At 55.0% G+C, this 18710-nt stretch overlaps 1 protein-coding gene and 1 non-coding gene across 5 annotated transcripts in view; both read left to right on the top strand.

Annotated features, from left to right (window-relative positions):
- The window catches only part of AP1B1 (adaptor related protein complex 1 subunit beta 1), a 51625-nt gene extending 39063 nt beyond the window's left edge, over positions 1 to 12562 (top strand). For 2 of the 4 annotated variants that reach the window (XM_057526771.1, XM_057526768.1), the window contains 10 exons: positions 241 to 500; positions 1116 to 1317; positions 2122 to 2142; positions 2740 to 2886; positions 7200 to 7345; positions 8669 to 8798; positions 9101 to 9185; positions 9818 to 9904; positions 9997 to 10151; positions 11641 to 12562. In XM_057526771.1, coding sequence (XP_057382754.1) covers positions 241 to 500; positions 1116 to 1317; positions 2122 to 2142; positions 2740 to 2886; positions 7200 to 7345; positions 8669 to 8798; positions 9101 to 9185; positions 9818 to 9904; positions 9997 to 10151; positions 11641 to 11715 — 1308 coding nt within the window. In that variant the 3' untranslated portion in view covers positions 11716 to 12562. The remainder of the gene's footprint in view (positions 1 to 240; positions 501 to 1115; positions 1318 to 2121; positions 2143 to 2739; positions 2887 to 7199; positions 7346 to 8668; positions 8799 to 9100; positions 9186 to 9817; positions 9905 to 9996; positions 10152 to 11640) is intronic. The other 2 variants (XM_057526770.1, XM_057526769.1) reach the window with 2 other exon arrangements.
- On the top strand, positions 7842 to 7938 carry LOC114236377 (small nucleolar RNA SNORD125). Its single transcript, XR_003622356.1, has one exon. It is a non-coding gene; the product is annotated as a small nucleolar RNA SNORD125 (small nucleolar RNA).
- Positions 12563 to 18710: the final 6148 nt, after the last annotated feature.

Below are 18710 nucleotides of genomic sequence, written 5' to 3'. Positions count from 1 at the left end.
TGAGAACCAGGAGGGCAGACGGTGGAGGAGGCAGGGAACAGAGGCAGGAGCGGGCTGGGGGGAAACTGGGGGTGCTGGGCCACATCTGTTCAAGCGGTTTACGGGTGTGCTCCCGCCAGTTCTCAGGTTGCCATCATCAGTCGCCCTGTGATCCCACCCGTGTCGTGGGACTACGGATGGGGCTCCCCCTTCCCCTCACCTGGTTGCTCTGAGTTTCACTGGCTTCTCATCACCTCCCAGGACTCAGACAACCCGGACCTGCGAGACCGCGGCTACATCTACTGGCGCCTGCTTTCCACGGACCCCGTGGCTGCCAAGGAGGTGGTGCTGGCGGAGAAGCCGCTCATCTCGGAGGAGACAGACCTCATCGAGCCCACGCTGCTGGACGAGCTCATCTGCTACATCGGCACCCTGGCCTCCGTCTACCACAAGCCGCCCAGCGCCTTTGTGGAGGGGGGCCGGGGCGTCGTGCACAAGAGCCTGCCGCCCCGCACGGCCTCGTGAGTACCAGGGACCACTTGCTGGCCTGAGCCTCCCCACCTGCTTCCTCGGTTCAGTAGCACAAGCACTCAGGCCTGAGTCTGAGCAAAATTATGATTCTAGCAACTTTTTAGTGAATGCTTACTACATACCAGGTGTTGACTCGGTGACAGCAGCTCTGAGAGATGTCCCCTCTTGAGAGATGGGGACAAGAGGCATAGAGAGCTTGAGTGCCTGCTGCAGCATCCCAGGCAGCAGAGCTGGGCTCAGACTTGATTCTGCCTGACTCCAGAGCCCTGTTCCTCTCGCCTTCCTGCTCTGCGGCTCCCAGGGTTGTTGGCCTGGTTGTCCAGTCCTCTGGGACTGGCACCCGCTCTTCTCTTTAGAGTGGGCTGAGTGAGGGGAATACAGATGGCCCTCCCTTCCCTCAGCCCATGAAGCTGGATCTCTCGGAGAGCCAACAAGATGGATCAGGTGTCGGAAGCGGGAGAAAGGGGGGGATATAGACAGGCTTCTGGGACAGTGAGGAGACCCGGGTGCCTGTCCTGAGGGTGGATCCTGGAGACTGGGGGCTCTGGCCTCCCTGAGATAGCCTGACCCCCCACCCTGCTGAACCTCTTTCCCTGTCCTGGCAGGAGTGAGAGCACGGAGAGCCCGGAGACGGCCCCTGCCGGAGCGCCCCCTGGCGAGCAGCTGGATGTCATCCCCACCCAGGGCGACCTGCTGGGCGACCTCCTCAACCTGGACCTTGGCCCTCCGGTGAGTGGCCCACCCCTGGCCACCTCCTCGGTGCAGATGGGAGCTGTGGACCTTCTTGGCAGCGGCCTCGACAGCCTGGTATGTCCTGGGGCCCCCTCTGGATGAGGTTGATAGTGATCTTTGGAGGAGCGATCATTGAACGCCCTCTTTGCCAGATGCCAACCAAGGGCTTCAGGCACATTTGCCTGCAAAGGTGATCATGTACACCTTACACATCGGTGAGAAACTGAGGCTTAAAGAGGTCAGGTGACCTTCCTTCCAAGAGCACACAGCTGCTAAGCGGCAGACACAGGATTTAGCCCCTTGCCGGGCTGCTGAACCCCAAGAGACCTGGGGCAGTGTAGGGCCTGTCCTAGCCCCTTCCCCTGAGTCTGGCACCTTGGCCCTGTAAGGCTGGAGGAGCCATACCTGCATCCACTTACCCCGCACGCTGCACTGGTTGGGGGTAGCAGCCCAGCAGGCCTGAGAGAGGCCCATGAGAGGTCAGGGACAGTCCCTCCTCCCCTGTGAAAGGGGGTGGTAAGACTGGCCTGGGTGTTTCCCTGGGATTTCTTCAGGCAGCTGGTAGAGCTGGGTGGAGGGGGCAGTGGGGCCCTTGTCACTTGGCCATGCCTGGCTCAGGTCCCCAGGGCCACAGCATAGGAAAGGGTAGGAAGGACGAGGGTGGTCAAGTGAGGCCAGTGGGTCATGCCCTTCATAGAGACAATGTGGACCCCTCATAGGCCCGGCACAGCCTCACACCAGGCGCCTTTTGGGTGGAGCAGCAATGACTAATTTTCTCCCTCTTTCCCTCTCTTTCTTATCTCTTTGTGTCTTCTTTCCTGGCTTTTCTCTCTGCATGTGGCTGCCTGTTCTCTTCACTCTGCCTGCTTCTGCTTGGAGATGGGGGATGAGCCTGAAGGGGTATGGTTCAACCCTTGTGCCACCAACCCTGCTCGTAGATCGCCCACCCAGCATCCCAAGGGTCAGATGATGTCAAAGCAGTCCCTCCCTGCTAGCCCTGACCTCTGTCCAGTGTCCTGGCAGCCTCCGCATTGACTGCCCAGCATCCAGCTGCCCTTGGGCCCCCATGTCCATTAATTCCTCAGCCCATCCTCACTACCCTACGATGAAGTTGCCTTGTTATCCTGAGGCTCGCCGGCCCTCTCAGTCCCCACGACTCCTCTCTGACATCCTGGGGTGCATGCTCCTGTCTGCTGAGCACAGCCCCCTCACAGCATTGTGTCTCAAGTACCCCTTTATCCATGGGCTGTTAGTTTGTGAGTGTCCCCAGCCCTTTCCCTCAGGGCCTGCGGGGCACGGGAGGGCTCAGCCTCTCCTCTCCACCCACCTCACTCTGTCTTGTTTCTGCAACTTAGAGTTGATATGATGGCAGCCCTGCAATACCCCCGCCTGGCCTGCCCCCCTGTTTTCTAAAGGGCCAGGTGGCCACACTCATCCTGAGGCCCTGATGTCCCTGCCTTTGATGCCTGCCTTTGACCCATTTCCCTTCCTTTCTAGATCGGGACCCCCAACTTCGTGTCACCCCCAGCAGCAGCAGCAGTACCAGCCAACCTAGGAGCACCCATGGGCAGTGGCCTGAGTGACCTCTTTGACCTGACCAGTGGCGTGGGCACCTTATCAGGATCATATGTGGCTCCCAAAGCAGTAAGTGCCATGGCTTCTCTCGTGGCCGGACGTGTGGGCTCCTTAAGTGGCCCACTGTATGGGAGGGGCTCCCGGAGCAGCAGTTGGCCAGCACGATGCTGAGGGCAGCAGGGAGCACAGGGAAGGGATGCTAAGTCGGGTGTGGAGGCCTGGGGAAGGCTTCCCAGAGGGTGGTGTTGCTGGAGCTCAGGCCTTCGGATCAAGTCAGAATTAGCAAGGCAAAAATGGGGAGAGGGCTCCAGGCCCAGAGTTGAGGGAGAGCCCACACCTTCCAGAAAACTGGCAAAAGTCCCATCTAGTTGGGTCAGTGGTTCTCAGTGCTGTCCGACCCAAAGCTCCTTATTGATAATAGGGGTTTTATAACTCCCCCTCCTTTCATAATAAATGAGATGTGTGGACTGTACATCCTACCTACACATATAATTTCAAAAATGATAAGATGTTGTCATCGCATAAAAGAGGCTTAAAAGGAAGAGAGTGAAATGATGTGTTTCTGTGCTGTGGAGGCTTGGGCATGCCCGCCCCAGATCTGATGACATTGTTGGGTGCTGGCAGCAGTGCAGAGTCACAGTGACACCACAGCTATAGAGAGTGTTTGTAGCTCACGTGCCATGAGTGATGTGGCCAGAGGTGCCATTAGTTTCTGAAATGGTGACTGACTTCCAGTAAAGTTCCAAACAAAACAAGGAACAGGCGTCCCTTGATTTTCACCATCATTAGTTTCCTAGAAATTTCAGGGCATGTTGAAACCATGCAGAAAATACTCAAGGGCTGCAGGACAGTGGCTCATTGTGAAGACCGTTGTCCCCAAGGCAGCATCCCTGACCCCAGCCCACCAAACACAGTGTTTCCCCCCCGCCACCATTGCCTGCCTGGCGGTGCCCCACAGTGCCCACTGGGCCACCCAGGGCAGTACCCCTGCCCCCCACCCCCAGACTCTTGACTGGAGCAGAGCTGAGGAGGGAGGAAGCTGGCGAGGTCGGCGGCACCAGCTTTGAGGCTTTGCTCTTGATCCTGGTGCAGCAGGAGGCATTGGAAGCTTTTAAGCAGAGATGAAGCAGATTTGCACTTGAGAGCGATCCTTTGGCCACCATGTGGAGGCCAGACTGGAAAGGCTAGAGAAGAAGCAAGGAGCCAGTGAGGAGACTGGCAGGAGTTGGCTGATGGCTGCCGGACAGCAAGGCACTTGTAGGGGTGGAAAGGAGGCTGGACTGGAGGCAGACTGGAGGCAGGTGTGGCAGGACGTGGGGCTGGCGGGGAGGGGGATTCCAGCTGGAACAGTGGGCAAGGGGCAGGGTGAGGGAAGGAGAGCTGAGTTCGGGGTGTGAGAACACATGGGCCTGGCACTAAGGAGAGCACAGTGTGGGCCAGGCTTTCAGCCTCAAGGAAGCTGCCAGAGGGGACAGATGTGGCCTGATCCCTCACAACACTCAGGTCACACACCACGTCTGCTGCTTCGTTCCCAGCCAGAGCCCCTCTCTCTCTTCTGAGGTCCCCTCCCCAAAGCAGGACACAGCAGGGCTTCAGGGGCACAGGGACATCTCCCTCATGACTGGGGAGCTATGAGCCAGCACCTGCCCTGCCCTGCCCGCTACACCACAGTGGTGGTGGCCAGAGCCCCCAGCCAGGATTCCTGGCAGGATCTGGGCCTGAGGGGCCCCCAGCAGACGGCAAGTCTAGTGCTAGCAACCACACACTTCCGTGCCGGGTACTGCATGAACGTGGCATGGCCACCATCCCACTAAGTCCTCCCAGCAGCCTTATGATGCTGTTATTCCCATTTTTGCAGTTGAGAAATCTGAGTGCTTTTGCCTAAGGTCACATAGCTGGTAAGTGACAGAGTCTGGAACTAAATGTAGGGCTGTGGCACCAAAGCCTCTGCCCCCAACCCTTATGCAATCGTTTTTTTTTTTTCTTTAAAGATTTAATTTCATTTATTTTTGGCTGCATTGGGTCTTTATTGCTGTGCACAGGCTTTCTCTAGTTGTGGTGAGCGGGGGCTACTCTTCGTTGTGGTGTGCGGGCTTCTTACTGCAGTGGCTTCTCTTGTTGCGGAGCACGGGCTCTAGGCACACGGGCTTTAGTAGTTGTGGCTTGCGGGCTCTAGAGCCAGTAGTTGGGGCGCACGGGCTTAGTTGCTCCGCAGCATGTGGGATCTTCTCGGACCAGGGCTCGAATCCATGTCGCCTGCATTGGCAGGTAGATTCTTAACCACTGCGCCACCAGGGAGGTCCCCCTTATGTGATCTTAAAGTGTTTAAGAACCTCAACGTGCCTACCTTAATGTCATGGGTTGTCAGACTCAGCTGGCCCTCGGGGAGCTTGCCCTCTGTATGTGGGTTCATTTTAACAGATATTATCACTGCTTTGTCTTAGTGGAGAGCCAGATGAGTGTACCAACCGGAAGGAGAGGTGAGGGCATCCCAGGTCAGGAGTAATCAGGGCAGGCTGCCTGGAGGAGGAGTCCTTGCAACATGGGCAGGACTTTCTCCCTCCTGCTACCGTAGTCACAGGCAAGTTCTGGGATGTGGGTATGCTCTCCCTCCAGAAGCAGTGGCTGTGCGGGCTACATTTTCCTGACAGCGCTGTGACTACCTCGAATTGTTTGTCCTGCGTACATTCCCCGTCCCTCCTGGTCAAGGGGGATGAGGCTCTCTGTACAAGAACTTGGAGTTCCTCAAGCACTTGGGCCAGTGGGTGCTGACAGTTCTAGACTCCATGAACCTACAATGACCAAGAGAGATGAGGTCCCCACCCTCGGCAGTCAGGACGGTGACAGTGCCAGAAAGAGCCAGTTCTGCAAGAACCTGGGAAAGGAAGCCAGGTTCCTTGGAGGGGCGGGGAGCAGGGAAGTCACCGTGGGAGCCCTCTGAGTGCTGTGTGCCAAATCACAGCTCATGGCTGAAGCCATGAGATTCTGCCCTCACAGATTTGTCTGGGGGAAGCAAAGCATGATCAGAGTTAGCAATTAGGACGGGGTCAGGGTGGGGTGTGCTTTCCAAGCAGAGGGAACAGTGTGTGTGTGAGGACCAGAGCCCAGGGAGAGCAGGGCACCAGGCCTCGGAGGCCGTGGGCAGTGGAAGCATTGCAGGATTGAGGGGGTTCAAGGGTGCCATGATCAGATTTGCATTTTAAAAGATGGCTTTGGCTGCTGTGGAAATTGGGGATAGAAGAATTGGGCAGCTATGCGGTGGCTGCCATCTTACCTGGGGAACTCTGATGGTGGCTCAGACGCAAGTGGTGCCTGTGGAGAGGGGAGAGCAGAGGACGTGGTGGCAGATGGGAGGAGGTGGTGTTGACAGGACCTGAGCTGCATGACCACGGCGTGGGGGTCAGGGTGGGCTGAGGGCTGGTGCCCAGATGCTCTGGTTCCTGGCGTTGGCGACTTGAGAGACAGTGGGGCGTTCACTGACATAGGGCACCTGGGGAAGCTGGCCTGGGGTGGGGCTGTGAGCTGTCCTGGTGAGAATGGCAACCTGAGAGGCATTTGCATGTCCACAGGATGGCCCCCACTGGTGTCCCTCACGGGCAGAGCTTTTAATTCATGCTGTTCGCTTAGCAAACGTTCCCTGAATACCAATCTCACACCAAGCTCCGAGCCAAGGATACAAAGACAGAAAAGCAGAACCCTCCCCCCGAAGAGCTGTCTGGGGACTGAGAAGACAGTTTATTTGCTAAAACGTCACTGCAGCGGGAGCCTGGAGAAGGAGCCTTGGGGCAAGCTTCCCGGAGGAGGTGGGCTTGAGCTGAGACTCAGATGACAAGGGCAGCCAAGCAAGCAGTAGAAGGCCTGCCAGGCGAGGGGTCCTCTTAGTACTGTCCTTGGTCAGGCCAGTTTGTACAATTAAAGGCCAGCCCTGCCTTCTGCGAGGAAGGGCAGGCTGTGACAGCCAGGGAGGCCTAAGGCTCTGGCCGAGGCCCAGAGTGCCCTTGGCTCTCGACTCTCCTTGGCTCGTCAGGAGGCTGGCAGGGCCCGCTTGTCTCATCGCCTTCCTCAGCCCTGCTTCTGAGTCGTCCTTCTCTGACCTCGGGAGACTCGGCTCAGCCTTGGGCACACCAAGTTCCTCCCTGCCCTGCCCTGCGCTGCTCCAGCACGTGGCCACACTACGGCGGGGGGTCCTGGGCAGGCTGTGCAGGAGTCTTCCTCCCATCCCACGGTTCACATGGTCGTCCCCTGATGGTAAAGGCAGGTGTGATCGATCTGAGAGACCCCTTTAGGTGTGAGGGAAGGGGGGTGGGGGAAGGACCCTCACGTGGGCTGTGGAGATGGGGACGTAGTGAACACCAGCCCCCTTCCCATCGTCTTCCCTGCAGGTCTGGCTCCCGGCTATGAAGGCCAAAGGATTGGAGATCTCAGGCACTTTCACCCGCCAGGTGGGCTCCATCTCCATGGACCTGCAGCTGACCAACAAGGCCTTGCAGGTCATGACCGACTTTGCCATCCAGTTCAACCGCAACAGGTGAGCTCCCTGAGGCCAGCCTGCTGAGAGCCCATGCTGGTGACTGCAGGCAGGCGCTGAGGGCTGTGGGCCTGGAGCCTCTTTCTGGTGAAGGAGGATATTCCTCACAACCACATCTCAGACCAAAACTCTCTAAAGCAGTGATTTTTCCCCACAGTAACCTCTTTATGTGGACACCAAAGTATGAGGTGGAGGGGCAGCGCACCTCCCTTTATTTTTGCCTTCCCCCACTGCCCGGGGGGCATTTTACTCACATAATCTCCAGATCTGAGCAGCTTCCGTCTCAGGACCTGTCTCTAAGAAGGAGGATGGGGAGTGGGCCTGCCCGCCAACCTCCCCCACGTGGCAGGATTAAATCACCAGACAGGACCTCTGTGAACGGTGGCTGCTCCAGGCTCCTCACCCCCACCAGGTCCCCTGTCAGTAGGGAAGGTCTCCTGTCTGGCACCATCAGGGTCTTCATGGACCAGGCCAGCTAGGCCAGGGCTCTCTGGGGGACCCCAGCAGCCTCTCCTGATGATCCTTCTTCCTGAGTGGCTCTAGTGATGAGCAAACTGAGCCTCTAAGAAGTTGACTGAAGGGGCTGTTTCCTCAGGGAGAGCCTGTGGGCCAGTGGTTTCCCACCCTCCGTCAGACCAGGGAGGGTGGGCAGCTCTGCTGCTTACCCTCAGGGGACCCTAGAGGCCACAGAAACACTCCAGTGTCTCTTATGCTCTTGGGCATACTCCTGATTTGCTCACATGCTGCTATACCAAGAAGCAGGGCTTTTCTGAATCTCTGTGGCCATCTTATGATCTAGCCAGTTCTGGCCCAGACAGTAAAACCCAGTGTCTTGCTTGGGATGGTCACATCCCTCCTGGGAGATGGAGGTTGGTCACTGAGAGTTGGGCAGTCACAGAGTTTTCAAATTAAAAGAAGCTTAAAGGCCCCCTGGTTTGTTTTGTTTTGTTTTGTTTTTTTGTTTTTTCCCCTGGTTTTAAATGGAGCTCCTTGAGGGCAGGGCAGGGCAGGGGCTCGCTTACCTGGGCCTGCCCAGCACCTCACCCAGAGGAGAAAGAGGAACAGAGATGGGCTTCAGGCCTTCAGCTGTCCCAGATTTCTCTTCCTGTTCCTGTGGCTATTGAGGGGTGGGGAGTGGGGGTCAGGAGCTTGTCCTTCAGTCCTGGGTCTGGGTCTGGGCCTGGGCCTGGGCCTGGGATGAGGCCAGCTCACTGGAGAGGCTTCTCGCCAGCTGCTGCCCAGGCTCTGGAGCCCCAGGAGCCCGCCTGTCCTGTGTCAGCACCTGTTCCCCTGCCACCTCCACGGGGGCTTCTCTCTCCCCAGCTTTGGCCTGGCCCCCGCCGCCCCCCTCCAGGTCCATGCGCCGCTCAGCCCCAACCAGACTGTGGAGATCTCCCTGCCCCTCAACACGGTGGGCTCAGTCATGAAGATGGAACCTCTGAACAACCTCCAGGTGTGTTCCGGGCAGGGCTTGGCACCCCAGTCCTTACCCACCTTCCCTGGGGAGGAGCCTGGGGGAACCGTCTTGGGCCTGGCTGGTGCTGGCAAAGGGCTGTCTGGGGAATCTTGCTCTTGGACACAGACTGGGGGCGGGGATGGGGAGTGGGGGAGGCCGGTGGGAAGGGGATGTTGGGCATGGCTACTGGGGAAGTCATGAGAGGGAACCTGCTCAGGTGGGCTCACAGCGAGCAGGCACTTCCTGGGGCCTCAGGGTATCGAGCATCAGGGACTAATCAGGGACCCCCTTGTTCCTAGGTGGCTGTAAAGAACAACATCGACGTCTTCTACTTCAGCACCTTGTACCCGCTGCACATCCTGTTTGTAGAGGATGGGAAGATGGGTGAGTCATGAGGGTACCCCTGGGGTCCCTAGAACAGATGGATTGGCTTTGCCCCACGATAGAGTCCATGAGTCGCCGGCTCCCCTGCAGAGTCTAGAGTGAGGGTCACACCTTCACCAGGGCCCCCAGGGTCTTATCTGGCCAGCTCTGCCCCTCAGCCTTGCCTGCAGCCTCTAGACAGTCGTCCCATGGGCCCCCTGAGGCAGGGAGCCTCGGCCATGTGTCACACCTGATGCCCATCCCCTGTGCCCCAGCTGGAACCCCTGGGAAGACTCATCCCAGCACCCAGAGGGCATGGAGCACTTTGCCCACATCATCTCTGCCACATCAGAAGCCCTGTAACACCGCTGTGACTAATGAGCGGGGTGCTTGGCTCCAGAGCAGCAGGAGGGCGGATGTGGGTGGTAGTGGGGAGAACTCTGAGGCCCAGAGGCAGGAACCCTGGGTCTTTTGGGAACAGCACAAGTGGCCACCCTCACAGAGCTCAGGGTTTGCTCAGGGAAGCAGGAGGGACTGTGGCAGAGCCAGTCCTGTCCTCAGCCTCAAGGTGGCACTGCCCCCCGACCCACTTCCTGCCGAGGGTGACTGAGTGGGATCAAAGGTGTATCAGGATCCCACCTGTACTCCTCCAGACCGGCAGATGTTCCTGGCCACGTGGAAAGACATTCCCAATGAGAACGAAGCCCAGTTCCAGATCAGAGACTGCCCCCTGAATGCGGGTAGGACTCCTGAGCCCCACCCCCACTCCATGCTGCCCCTCGCCTATGCCCCAGGCCTCCCCATCTCTGACTGGGGGCCTTCTGACCCCCAGAGGCCGTGAGCAGTAGGCTGCAGAGCAGCAACATCTTCACCGTTGCCAAGAGGAACGTGGAGGGCCAGGACATGCTTTACCAGTCCCTCAAGCTGACCAATGGCATCTGGGTGCTGGCGGAGCTGCGCATCCAGCCCGGCAACCCCAGCTTCATGGTGAGGGCCCCCCCTCCTGCCTGCCTGCCTGCCGCGGGGCCTCTGCCTTCCTGTCTGGGCAGCCTCTCCCGTTCCCCTTCTTCTCGGGCTAAGGGTCGGCCCTGATTGGGGGACACTGTAGCCCAGCTGAGCTGGGATCCCTTTGAGCCTGGCATTGGAGGAGCATCAGAATTCTGACCTTAGAAAGCTTCCAACTCAGTCCCATCTGGTTTCTCAGATAAGACACCAAATTGGGTCTCAGAACAGTGAGTTGGACTAGAAGATTCTGTAAAATTGGGCCCTGTGAGGCGGCCCAGTTGGCCCAAGGCCCGTCTGACTGGAAAGTGGCTCTGCTGGGCCCTGACCCTGGCCCTCCGGCTCTTCCCCACCTGAGTGTCCTCCTGGGAGGACGTGGATTCCAAGCAACTCATCCTTCCTGACCTTTGAGTGAGACCTCAGTCAGGACGTGGCTTCCCAGAGGCCAAGCCGCTGTTCCAGGCCCCAGAGAGCCCAGGCTTTGCTTCTCCCTGCACCCAAGTCTCGGGCAGGCATGACCCTCCAGATGCTGCTCCCTGGGCCCCGCTGGTGGTGTGGGCGCAGAGGTCGGGTGGGGCCTCGGCGGTGGCTTCAGTGGTGGTAATTTCCGTCTCCGTGTTCGGTTGCTGCATGTCCACCTTCCCTGCTGGTGCCCGTGGTGCAGGACTTGGAGGTTAGCGGATTGCTTTTCTCTTCCTCTTCCCCTCCATCCTCCCAGCCATACCTCGCACACCCCATCTCTTGGCCCGGCTCTCCTGAGTTGGCCTCACCCCGCTGCCCCCCAAAGCCGGGCAGACACGCATGCAGGCTGCAGGCAGGATAGGCTGCCCTGTGCTCCTCAGCCTGGTGCCTTCACTTCCCACAGTCAGTGTGCACAGAGCCCTTCGGAGGAGACTGGGGCCCTGACTGCTAGAGCGCCACGTGCCCCTCCCCCTTCCCAACGGCCCCCTTCAGAGGGGTGATGTTGGCAGGAGGGGTGGCTGCGCTTGTCTCCGCTGCTGAGGCTCTCCAGGCTCTTCCCGCAGTTAGAGCCGAGCCAAGTCTGGCGTGCCTGCTTCCTGTGCAGGAAACCAGAAAGACCACCCAGCGTCCCCATGGCCTCCCTCCCGGCCCCAAACCTCCTCCGCCCTCCATGGGCTGTGGGGGGCCTGGCAGCTCTGCAGGGTGCGGCCAGCACTGCCTGGCAGCCTCGGGCTCGTGATTCACGCAGCAGAGGGCCACGGGCCACGGTGGCGGGCGGACAGCAGGCGTGTGGGCTGCGAGTAAATTTGGTCCCCACCCGGCTGGCTGCGACGGCCGCCCCCTCGCCTACACCACACAGCTGCCCCAGCTGCTGCTGCCACCAGGCCACGTGTGCGCACCACCCTCTCCCATCTGGTTCCCTCCTCTGCCTTCCCCGCCTGTTCCTTCCCGGCCCTGGACAGGAGCTCCGGGAATGAGCGCTCCCTGCCCCCTGACCCCTCTCTCCCTGCAGCTGTCCCTGAAGTGCCGAGCACCGGAGGTGTCCCAGCACGTGTACCAGGCCTACGAGACCATCCTCAAGAACTGAGGCCCCATCCAGCATCCGCTCCAGCCTTCCACCAGCCGCGTCGAGGAGCCCCCTGGGAGGTGGCAGCACCTCCTTCTCCCGGGAGGGGCCGGGCGAGGCTCCTGGCACCCACAGGCTTCCCTGGTCCTGACAGTAGGGCCTGCCCGGGTCCTCGGGATACTCCCGTGCTTGAGAACCCCCTCTTTCCATTGCTGCTGACATTTAGCGTCAGGTGAGGAGGGGACTACAGGAGCCAGAGCGGCACAAGAGCTGGATGGCAAGATCCAGGGTTCTTCTCTTGCTTTTCCCAGCACCTGAGGGCGAGCACACAGTTCCCTCCTCAGGCTCCCAGCCCAGGAAGCCCCCTGCCCCAGTCTCTCTTGGGGTGGTGTTAGTCTATCTTGGTGGTGCCCTCCCCACTGCCCCTCTCTTGGGACAGGCCCTGGCAGGCGTCCTGGCGTGTGTGGAGGGTCCACTGGGTACCAGGAGAGCTGCTCTGTCAGGGCATGGGGCTCCCAGGACCTACAACCCCACCCTCTCGAGCACTGAGCCGCTCGGGGAAGACCAGGCAGAAGCTCCCAGAACCCCTCCTGGGCTCCTGCTCCCTTGGCAGACACGCACACCCGCTCCCCCTCTTGCCCGCGAAGACGGGCTCTGCCTCTGATATATTCCTCGGTGTGCCCGGGGTTCCTGGAGCGGAGACACGGCTGAGAGGTGGGGCATGTGGGCGAGCGGGGTGCATCCTGTCTGGGGTTTCTCCTTAGCATCTGCTGCCCCCCTCCTGGCCTCCCAAGTTTCAGTTGTGTCTGACAGAGCATTAGGTTTTCCTGTTACTGCTGTTTAATAATAAAGATTCTGCTTTTGGCAATCACGGACACTTTTTTCCTCTTCCACCAAATGTCAGAATTAAAAACTGCTTCCAAGTGGTTGAGGACGGTTTTCTTGAGCCCTGCAGTAACGATGCCTAATATATATAAATAGAGACTATATATTGTATGTTTACTCTTATTTTCAAAAAGAGAAAGTGAATAAAAATGATGACATCAAGTGTGTCCCTGGCCAGTGTGTCAGGTCCTGAGGCTCTTCTGGGCAGGGTCCTGGATCTCCTGGGGTCCAGGGTCAAGGGCTTGAGCTGTCAGCCCCTCCCTAGCCCTGCTGACAGTACCTTTCCCTCTCTTGTCCTTGGAAACTGCCTGCTGAGGCTTGCTGGTCTCCCAGCACCTCTCCCACCCTTGACCCCAGCTCTACCCCAGCCCACGCCATCTTGACTTTAGATGCTGGGAGGGCCGAGCCCATCTTGGTTTTCCTCAGCTCCTGGGAGCGGCAGGGAGGCCCAGCACCAGGCCTGTCTGGGCGGGCTGTTCCCCGCCCTGCATCTGCAGCGGCCTCCCCAGCCACCACCAGGGACACCCCATGTGGCCCCAGTTCTGGCACTGGCCTGGCTCCCGGGGTGGGGAGGGAGGTGGGGGACCCTGGGCAGGGCTCTGTGGGCAGAGCTGCCAGTGGGTTCTCAGTGCCTCGTGGCTGGTGGGCCCTCAGCCCCTTCTTGTCATGGCCACTCCCTGCACCCTGTCCATGCCAGACACACTGCTGTCCCAGCTGCCAGGGCTGGAGGAAGGGCATTGGCAGGGGCGCCTGGCCTTCCACTGCCCCACCTCTGACCCCTGGGGTGTCACCATACTGCCCTGGGACCCCAGAGTCTAGAACCAACCAAGGCCCCTGACTGCACAACCCCAGTTCTCGCCTCACCTGAAAGTGTCTGGCTCAGAAGGCCCCACACAAACGCAGCTGGAGTCCCCTCCGTCTGTGGACTCACCGCAGCCTGCCCTGTCGCCTGCCGTCCTGACCTGCTGAGGCCCAGCGCCCACCCAGCCTTGTGAGTGCACTGCTGTCCCCAGTGGGGCGATGATGAGGCCCAGGACCAAGCCCCTGAGGTGAGGGGGAAGTGCCAATGAGGAAGGCTGTCCTGGCCGGACAGAGGCCCTTGGACTGTCATCGGACACCTTGGGTTCGTGTGCTCAGGCCTCAGGCGGTTGTGGGAGGAAACTTACCATGATTTTGTACCTCTCCAGCTTTCCTGTCCCTCCCTCACCCCAGTGACACCCATCACGTGCCTCCTACCCATCATGTGCTCTTCCCGGTGTGCTCAGGCGTCCTTATTCTCAGCTCCCGATGCTTCTCAGGGGCCTTGGCATCTTGCGGAAGATTCTCCAGGGTCCTGAGCCTTCCCAGCCAGTCGGGGAATTCAACACAGCAACCAGTTATTTGAGAGGGTCCAACAAACACCCAGGGGCCTGATGGGTTCCCTGTGTGCCAGACACCCTGCCAAGGCCTGTGGCGTGACCTCATTGAGCATTTTTTTTATCTTCAACTAGTGGTTTGCTTTATGGAGAGAGTGATTCTGGACCATGGTGAGATCAGTCACACAAAGGATAAAGTTCTCCCTTCCACACTTCCTCAGTTCTTTTTTTCCTCCCTAGAGGCAAAGTTTGTTGCTACATTTTGGTTTTCCAGGAATAATTCTGTGCCTGTATAAAGCAAATCCAGGGAGTTGTTTACTAAATAAATAGCACACCCTAGATGCTACCAGCACTTTGCTTTATTTACCTATCAGTACAAATAGAGCCACCTTGGAATTTCTTGTGCAGATGGGCTGGTGTCTGCAGATGGACATTCTGGCTGTTTCCATCTGCGACTCCAAGCAAAGGTGCAGTGAATATCTTTCTAGACATCCTTGCTCATAGACACAAATGCAGCTATAGGATCTAGCCCCAGAATTGCTGGACCAGAGGGTATAAGCATTTCACATTTTAAATTTTAGTTCTTGTTTTGAAAAGGTAATGCATTCACATGGTTCAAAATCCAAAAGGCAAAAAGAATATAGAAGTGAAATATTCCTCCTTCTCATTCTTCTCCCTAAAGGGACCAATGTTACCTTCCAAAGAGACTCAATGATGTCTAATACGATTTTTTCCCTTTTTATACACAAAGAGTAGCATGGAATACACCCCGATCTGCATCGTACTTGTATCTTGGAGACTTTTCCATTATTAGCCCATTATAGAGAGCAGCCTCATGCCTTTATATGACAGCCATGTGGTTTTCCATTGAATGGAGGCACCATGATGAACCAGTCCTCGCCGTGATGTCCTCTTAATTGTGTCTTTGGTGGTGTTGGTGCAACTGATACTGCAAAGAACATACATTTTCATGTCGGTGAATTCCTCAGACTGAAATTGCTGGGTCGAAGGTAGGTGTGTTCATCATTTTGATAGCTACTGCTAAAACTTCTTTAGTTTACAGCCCCACCAACCAGGAATGCGACGCCTGTTTCCTCACACACTCAGCGTATCGCGGTGTGTTTAAGTGACGGGCAAAAAACTGTACCTTACTGTGTTTTAAACATGCCTCCGTTCATGTGTTTTTGAGCCATTTGTGTGTCCTTTTCTGTGAGCCGTTTTCATATTTGTTGCCCTTTTTTGATATGGTTATTGGTCCTTTTCTTCCCGATTTGTCGTTATTTCTCCCCATTTTGTTACTGTTTTTACTTTTCCATGCTGAAATTGTGTTGGGCATTGTCTTTAATCTCTTCTTCCTTTTTTTTTTTATAAATTTATTTATTTTTGGCTGTGTTGGGTCTTTGTTGCGGTGCGCGGGCTTCTCGTGGCAGTGGCTTCTCTTGTTGCGGAGCACGGGCTCTAGGCACGTGGGCTTCAGTAGTTGTGGCACGCGGGCTCAGTAATTGTGGCTCGCGGGCTCTAGAGCTCAGGCTCAGTGGTTGTGGCGCACGGACTTGGTTACTCTGCAGCATGTGGCATCTTCCTGGACGAGGGTTTGAACCCGTGTCCCCTGCTTTGGCAGGTGGATTCTTAACCACTGCACCACCAGGGAAGTCCTAATCTCTTCTTTCTTTCCAGTGCTTGTCTCATCTCAGTTTTTGCATTTTGAGCCTGTTCCATGTGGGCTTTATGTTAGGAACGAGGTAGGGATTCAACTTTCTTTTCCCAGATGGTTACCTAGTTGTTTCCACACCATTTACTGGATAATTCATCTTTTCCCCACATATCTGAAATATCATTTGTATCATATACTAAATTTCCACTTATATATCAGTGCTTTTCTGGACTCTGTTCAGTACCAGAGAATTTGTCTTTACATTGGTCATTGCGTTTGTTTTTGTTTTTGTTTGGCTGTATCATGTGGCTTGCGGGATCTTCCCCAGCCAGATATTGAACCCAGGCCATGGCAGTGAAAGTCCAGAATCCTAACCACTAGGCCACCAGAGAACTCACCACTGAGTTTTTTAAAAAGTACCTTTATATTTTCATAATTTATAGTACCCTCTTATTCACCCTTTTGGTCCCATTTGAACTTTAGAACTAAGTTTCTTTTTTTTTTTAATGATGGTATTATTTTTATTTGGATCACATCAAATGTTTATATTAACTTATGGAGAATTGACATCCTCAAAATGATGTGAGGCTAATAATATTAATAATATTAATCTGGACTTCCCTGGTGGTGCAGTGGTTAAGAATCCGCCTGCCAACACAAGGGACATGGGTTCAAGCCCTGGTCTGGGAAGATCCCACATGCCGCGGAACAACAAACAAATAAATAAATAAATTTTTAAAAACCCCAAAACAAATAATAATAATACTAATATTAATCTGTACATCCAAATATAGGAGTAGATGCCTTTCCATTGTTTCATGCTTTCTTTTACGTCTCTATAACTTTTTTTTTTTTTATAAATTTATTTATTTTATTTATTTTTGGCTGCGTTGGGTCTTTGTTGCTGCGCGTGGGCTTTCTCTAGTTGCGGCGAGCGGGGGCTGCTCTTCATTGTGTGCATGGGCTTCTCATTGCGGTGGCCTCTCTTGTTGTGGAGCACAGGCTCTAGAGCACAGGCTCAGTAGTTGTGGTGCACGGGCTTAGTTGCTCCGCGGCATGTAGGATCTTCCCGGGCGAGGGATTGAACCCGTGTCCCCTGCATTGGCAGGTGGATTCTTAACCACTGCTCCACCAGGGAAGTCCTCTATAACCTTTTAAGTTTTCTTCATTTAAAAGTTCTTGCATGGGGGGCTTCCCTGGTGGCGCAGTGGTTGAGAATCTGCCTGCCAATGCAGGGGACACGGGTTCGAGCCCTGGTCTGGGAAGATCCCACATGCCACGGAGCAACTAGGCCCGTGAGCCACAATTACTGAGCCTGCGCGTCTGGAGCCTGTGCTCCGCAACAAGAGAGGCCGCGATAATGAGAGGCCTGCGCACCGCGATGAAGAGTGGCCCCCACTTGCCACAACTAGAGAAAGCCCTCACACAGAAACGAAGACTCAACACAGCCATAAATAAATAAATAAATAAATAAATTAAACTTTAAAAAAAAAAAAAAAAAAAGTTCTTGCATGGGGAATTCCCTGGCAGTCCAGTGGTTAGGACTCGGTGCTTTCACTGCCAGGGCCTGGGTTTGATCCCTGCAAGCTGTGGTGTGCCAGAAAAAAAAAAATTCTTGCATGCACATTTATTCTTCATAGATACATGAGTTTTTTCTATTTTTTTGTTCCTTTTGTAAATGGGATCTTTTCCATTCTTTTCTATATATATAATATGTTTATGATGTAAATATGTTTATTAATATATAATACACAAGAATAAGAATAATATATATTTATAATATAAAATAAATAACAAATTATATAACATATAATTTTAAAACTAAACTCCAGACTTTATTCAGTTTTCACTAGTTTTCCCACTCATGTCCTCGTTCTGTTCCCAGATCCCACGTTCCATGTGGTTGTCATGTTTCCTGAGTCTCCTTAGGTCTGTGACAGTTTCTGAGACTTTCTTTGTTTGTCATGACCTTAACCATTCCGAGGAGTGCTGGTCAGGTATTTTGTAGACTGTCCCTCAACTTGGGTCTGTCTGATGTTTTTCTCACGGTTAGACTGGGGTTACAGGTTTTTAGGAAGGAGACCAGGGAGGCGCCCTTCTCGTCCCATCGTATCAGGGGTCCACGCTATCAACGTGAGTTATCGCCGTCACATCAGCCTGGATCACTTGGCCGAGGTAGTGTTTCCAGTGGTCTCCACTGCAAAGTTACTTTCTCCCCTTTCCACACTCTGTTCTTCAGAAGCAAGTCACGAAGTGCAGCCTACACTCGGGAAAGAGCGTGGGGGCAGGGAGCAGCTACATAAAATGTTTGGAATTCTTCTGTAAGGAAAATTTGTTTCTTCTCCTGCATTTATGTATTAATTCAATCATTTTATATCAGTTTGGACTCATGGATATTTATTTTATAATTTGGGTTTAATCCAAAAGTGCATTATTTATTTTGTTACTTAAATTTTTTAAGCTTTGGCTATTGGGAGCTCTTTCAAGTAGGCTCTGTGTCCCTTTGACATGCCCCCATCCTTTGGTTTCTTTTGATCACTTCCTTACTTTCCAATACTATAAGATGCTCCAGGCTCATCTTTTATTTGTCCTGCTCCAACCCTAGCATCAGCCATTTTCCAGGGAGCCTGGAGAACAGAATTAAAAACCAAGATCTGGGTGCTGGGTGTGTTTGTTGCTCTTGGGGTGGCACTTCTAGGCCCTTTTGGCAGACAGAACTAGGAAATACCTGTCTACATACTTACCTGTGTGTACACACATATGCCTCCGTTATAGTTTGTAAACTAGCATATAAAATGAAATTATTTTATATGTACAAACTTAGTCCCCCCACCAGCCTTACTAAATTGTCTTGTTTTCCTCTTTGTATCATCTCATTTCATCCCACAACAACTATATGAAGTCAAGACCATTATTATCCCCTTTGAAGGAAACTGAGGTTCAGAGAGTTTAAATAACTTGTACAGATGACACCCCTCCAGGGAGGCGGTTTCAAACCCTAGAGGTCTCACTCCAGAGGCCTGGAAGCCCTGCCCTGTGCTGCCTCCTTGTGTCCTGATGGTTATAAAACCCCATGGCATTCAAAGGGCTGACGGGCTACAATCAATGGGCAGTCTTAGGAT

Source organism: Balaenoptera acutorostrata, chromosome 13 (assembly GCF_949987535.1).
Source record: "Balaenoptera acutorostrata chromosome 13, mBalAcu1.1, whole genome shotgun sequence".
In the NCBI taxonomy this organism is placed as follows: domain Eukaryota; kingdom Metazoa; phylum Chordata; class Mammalia; order Artiodactyla; family Balaenopteridae; genus Balaenoptera; species Balaenoptera acutorostrata.
This window is presented reverse-complemented; position numbering and strand designations above follow the sequence as displayed.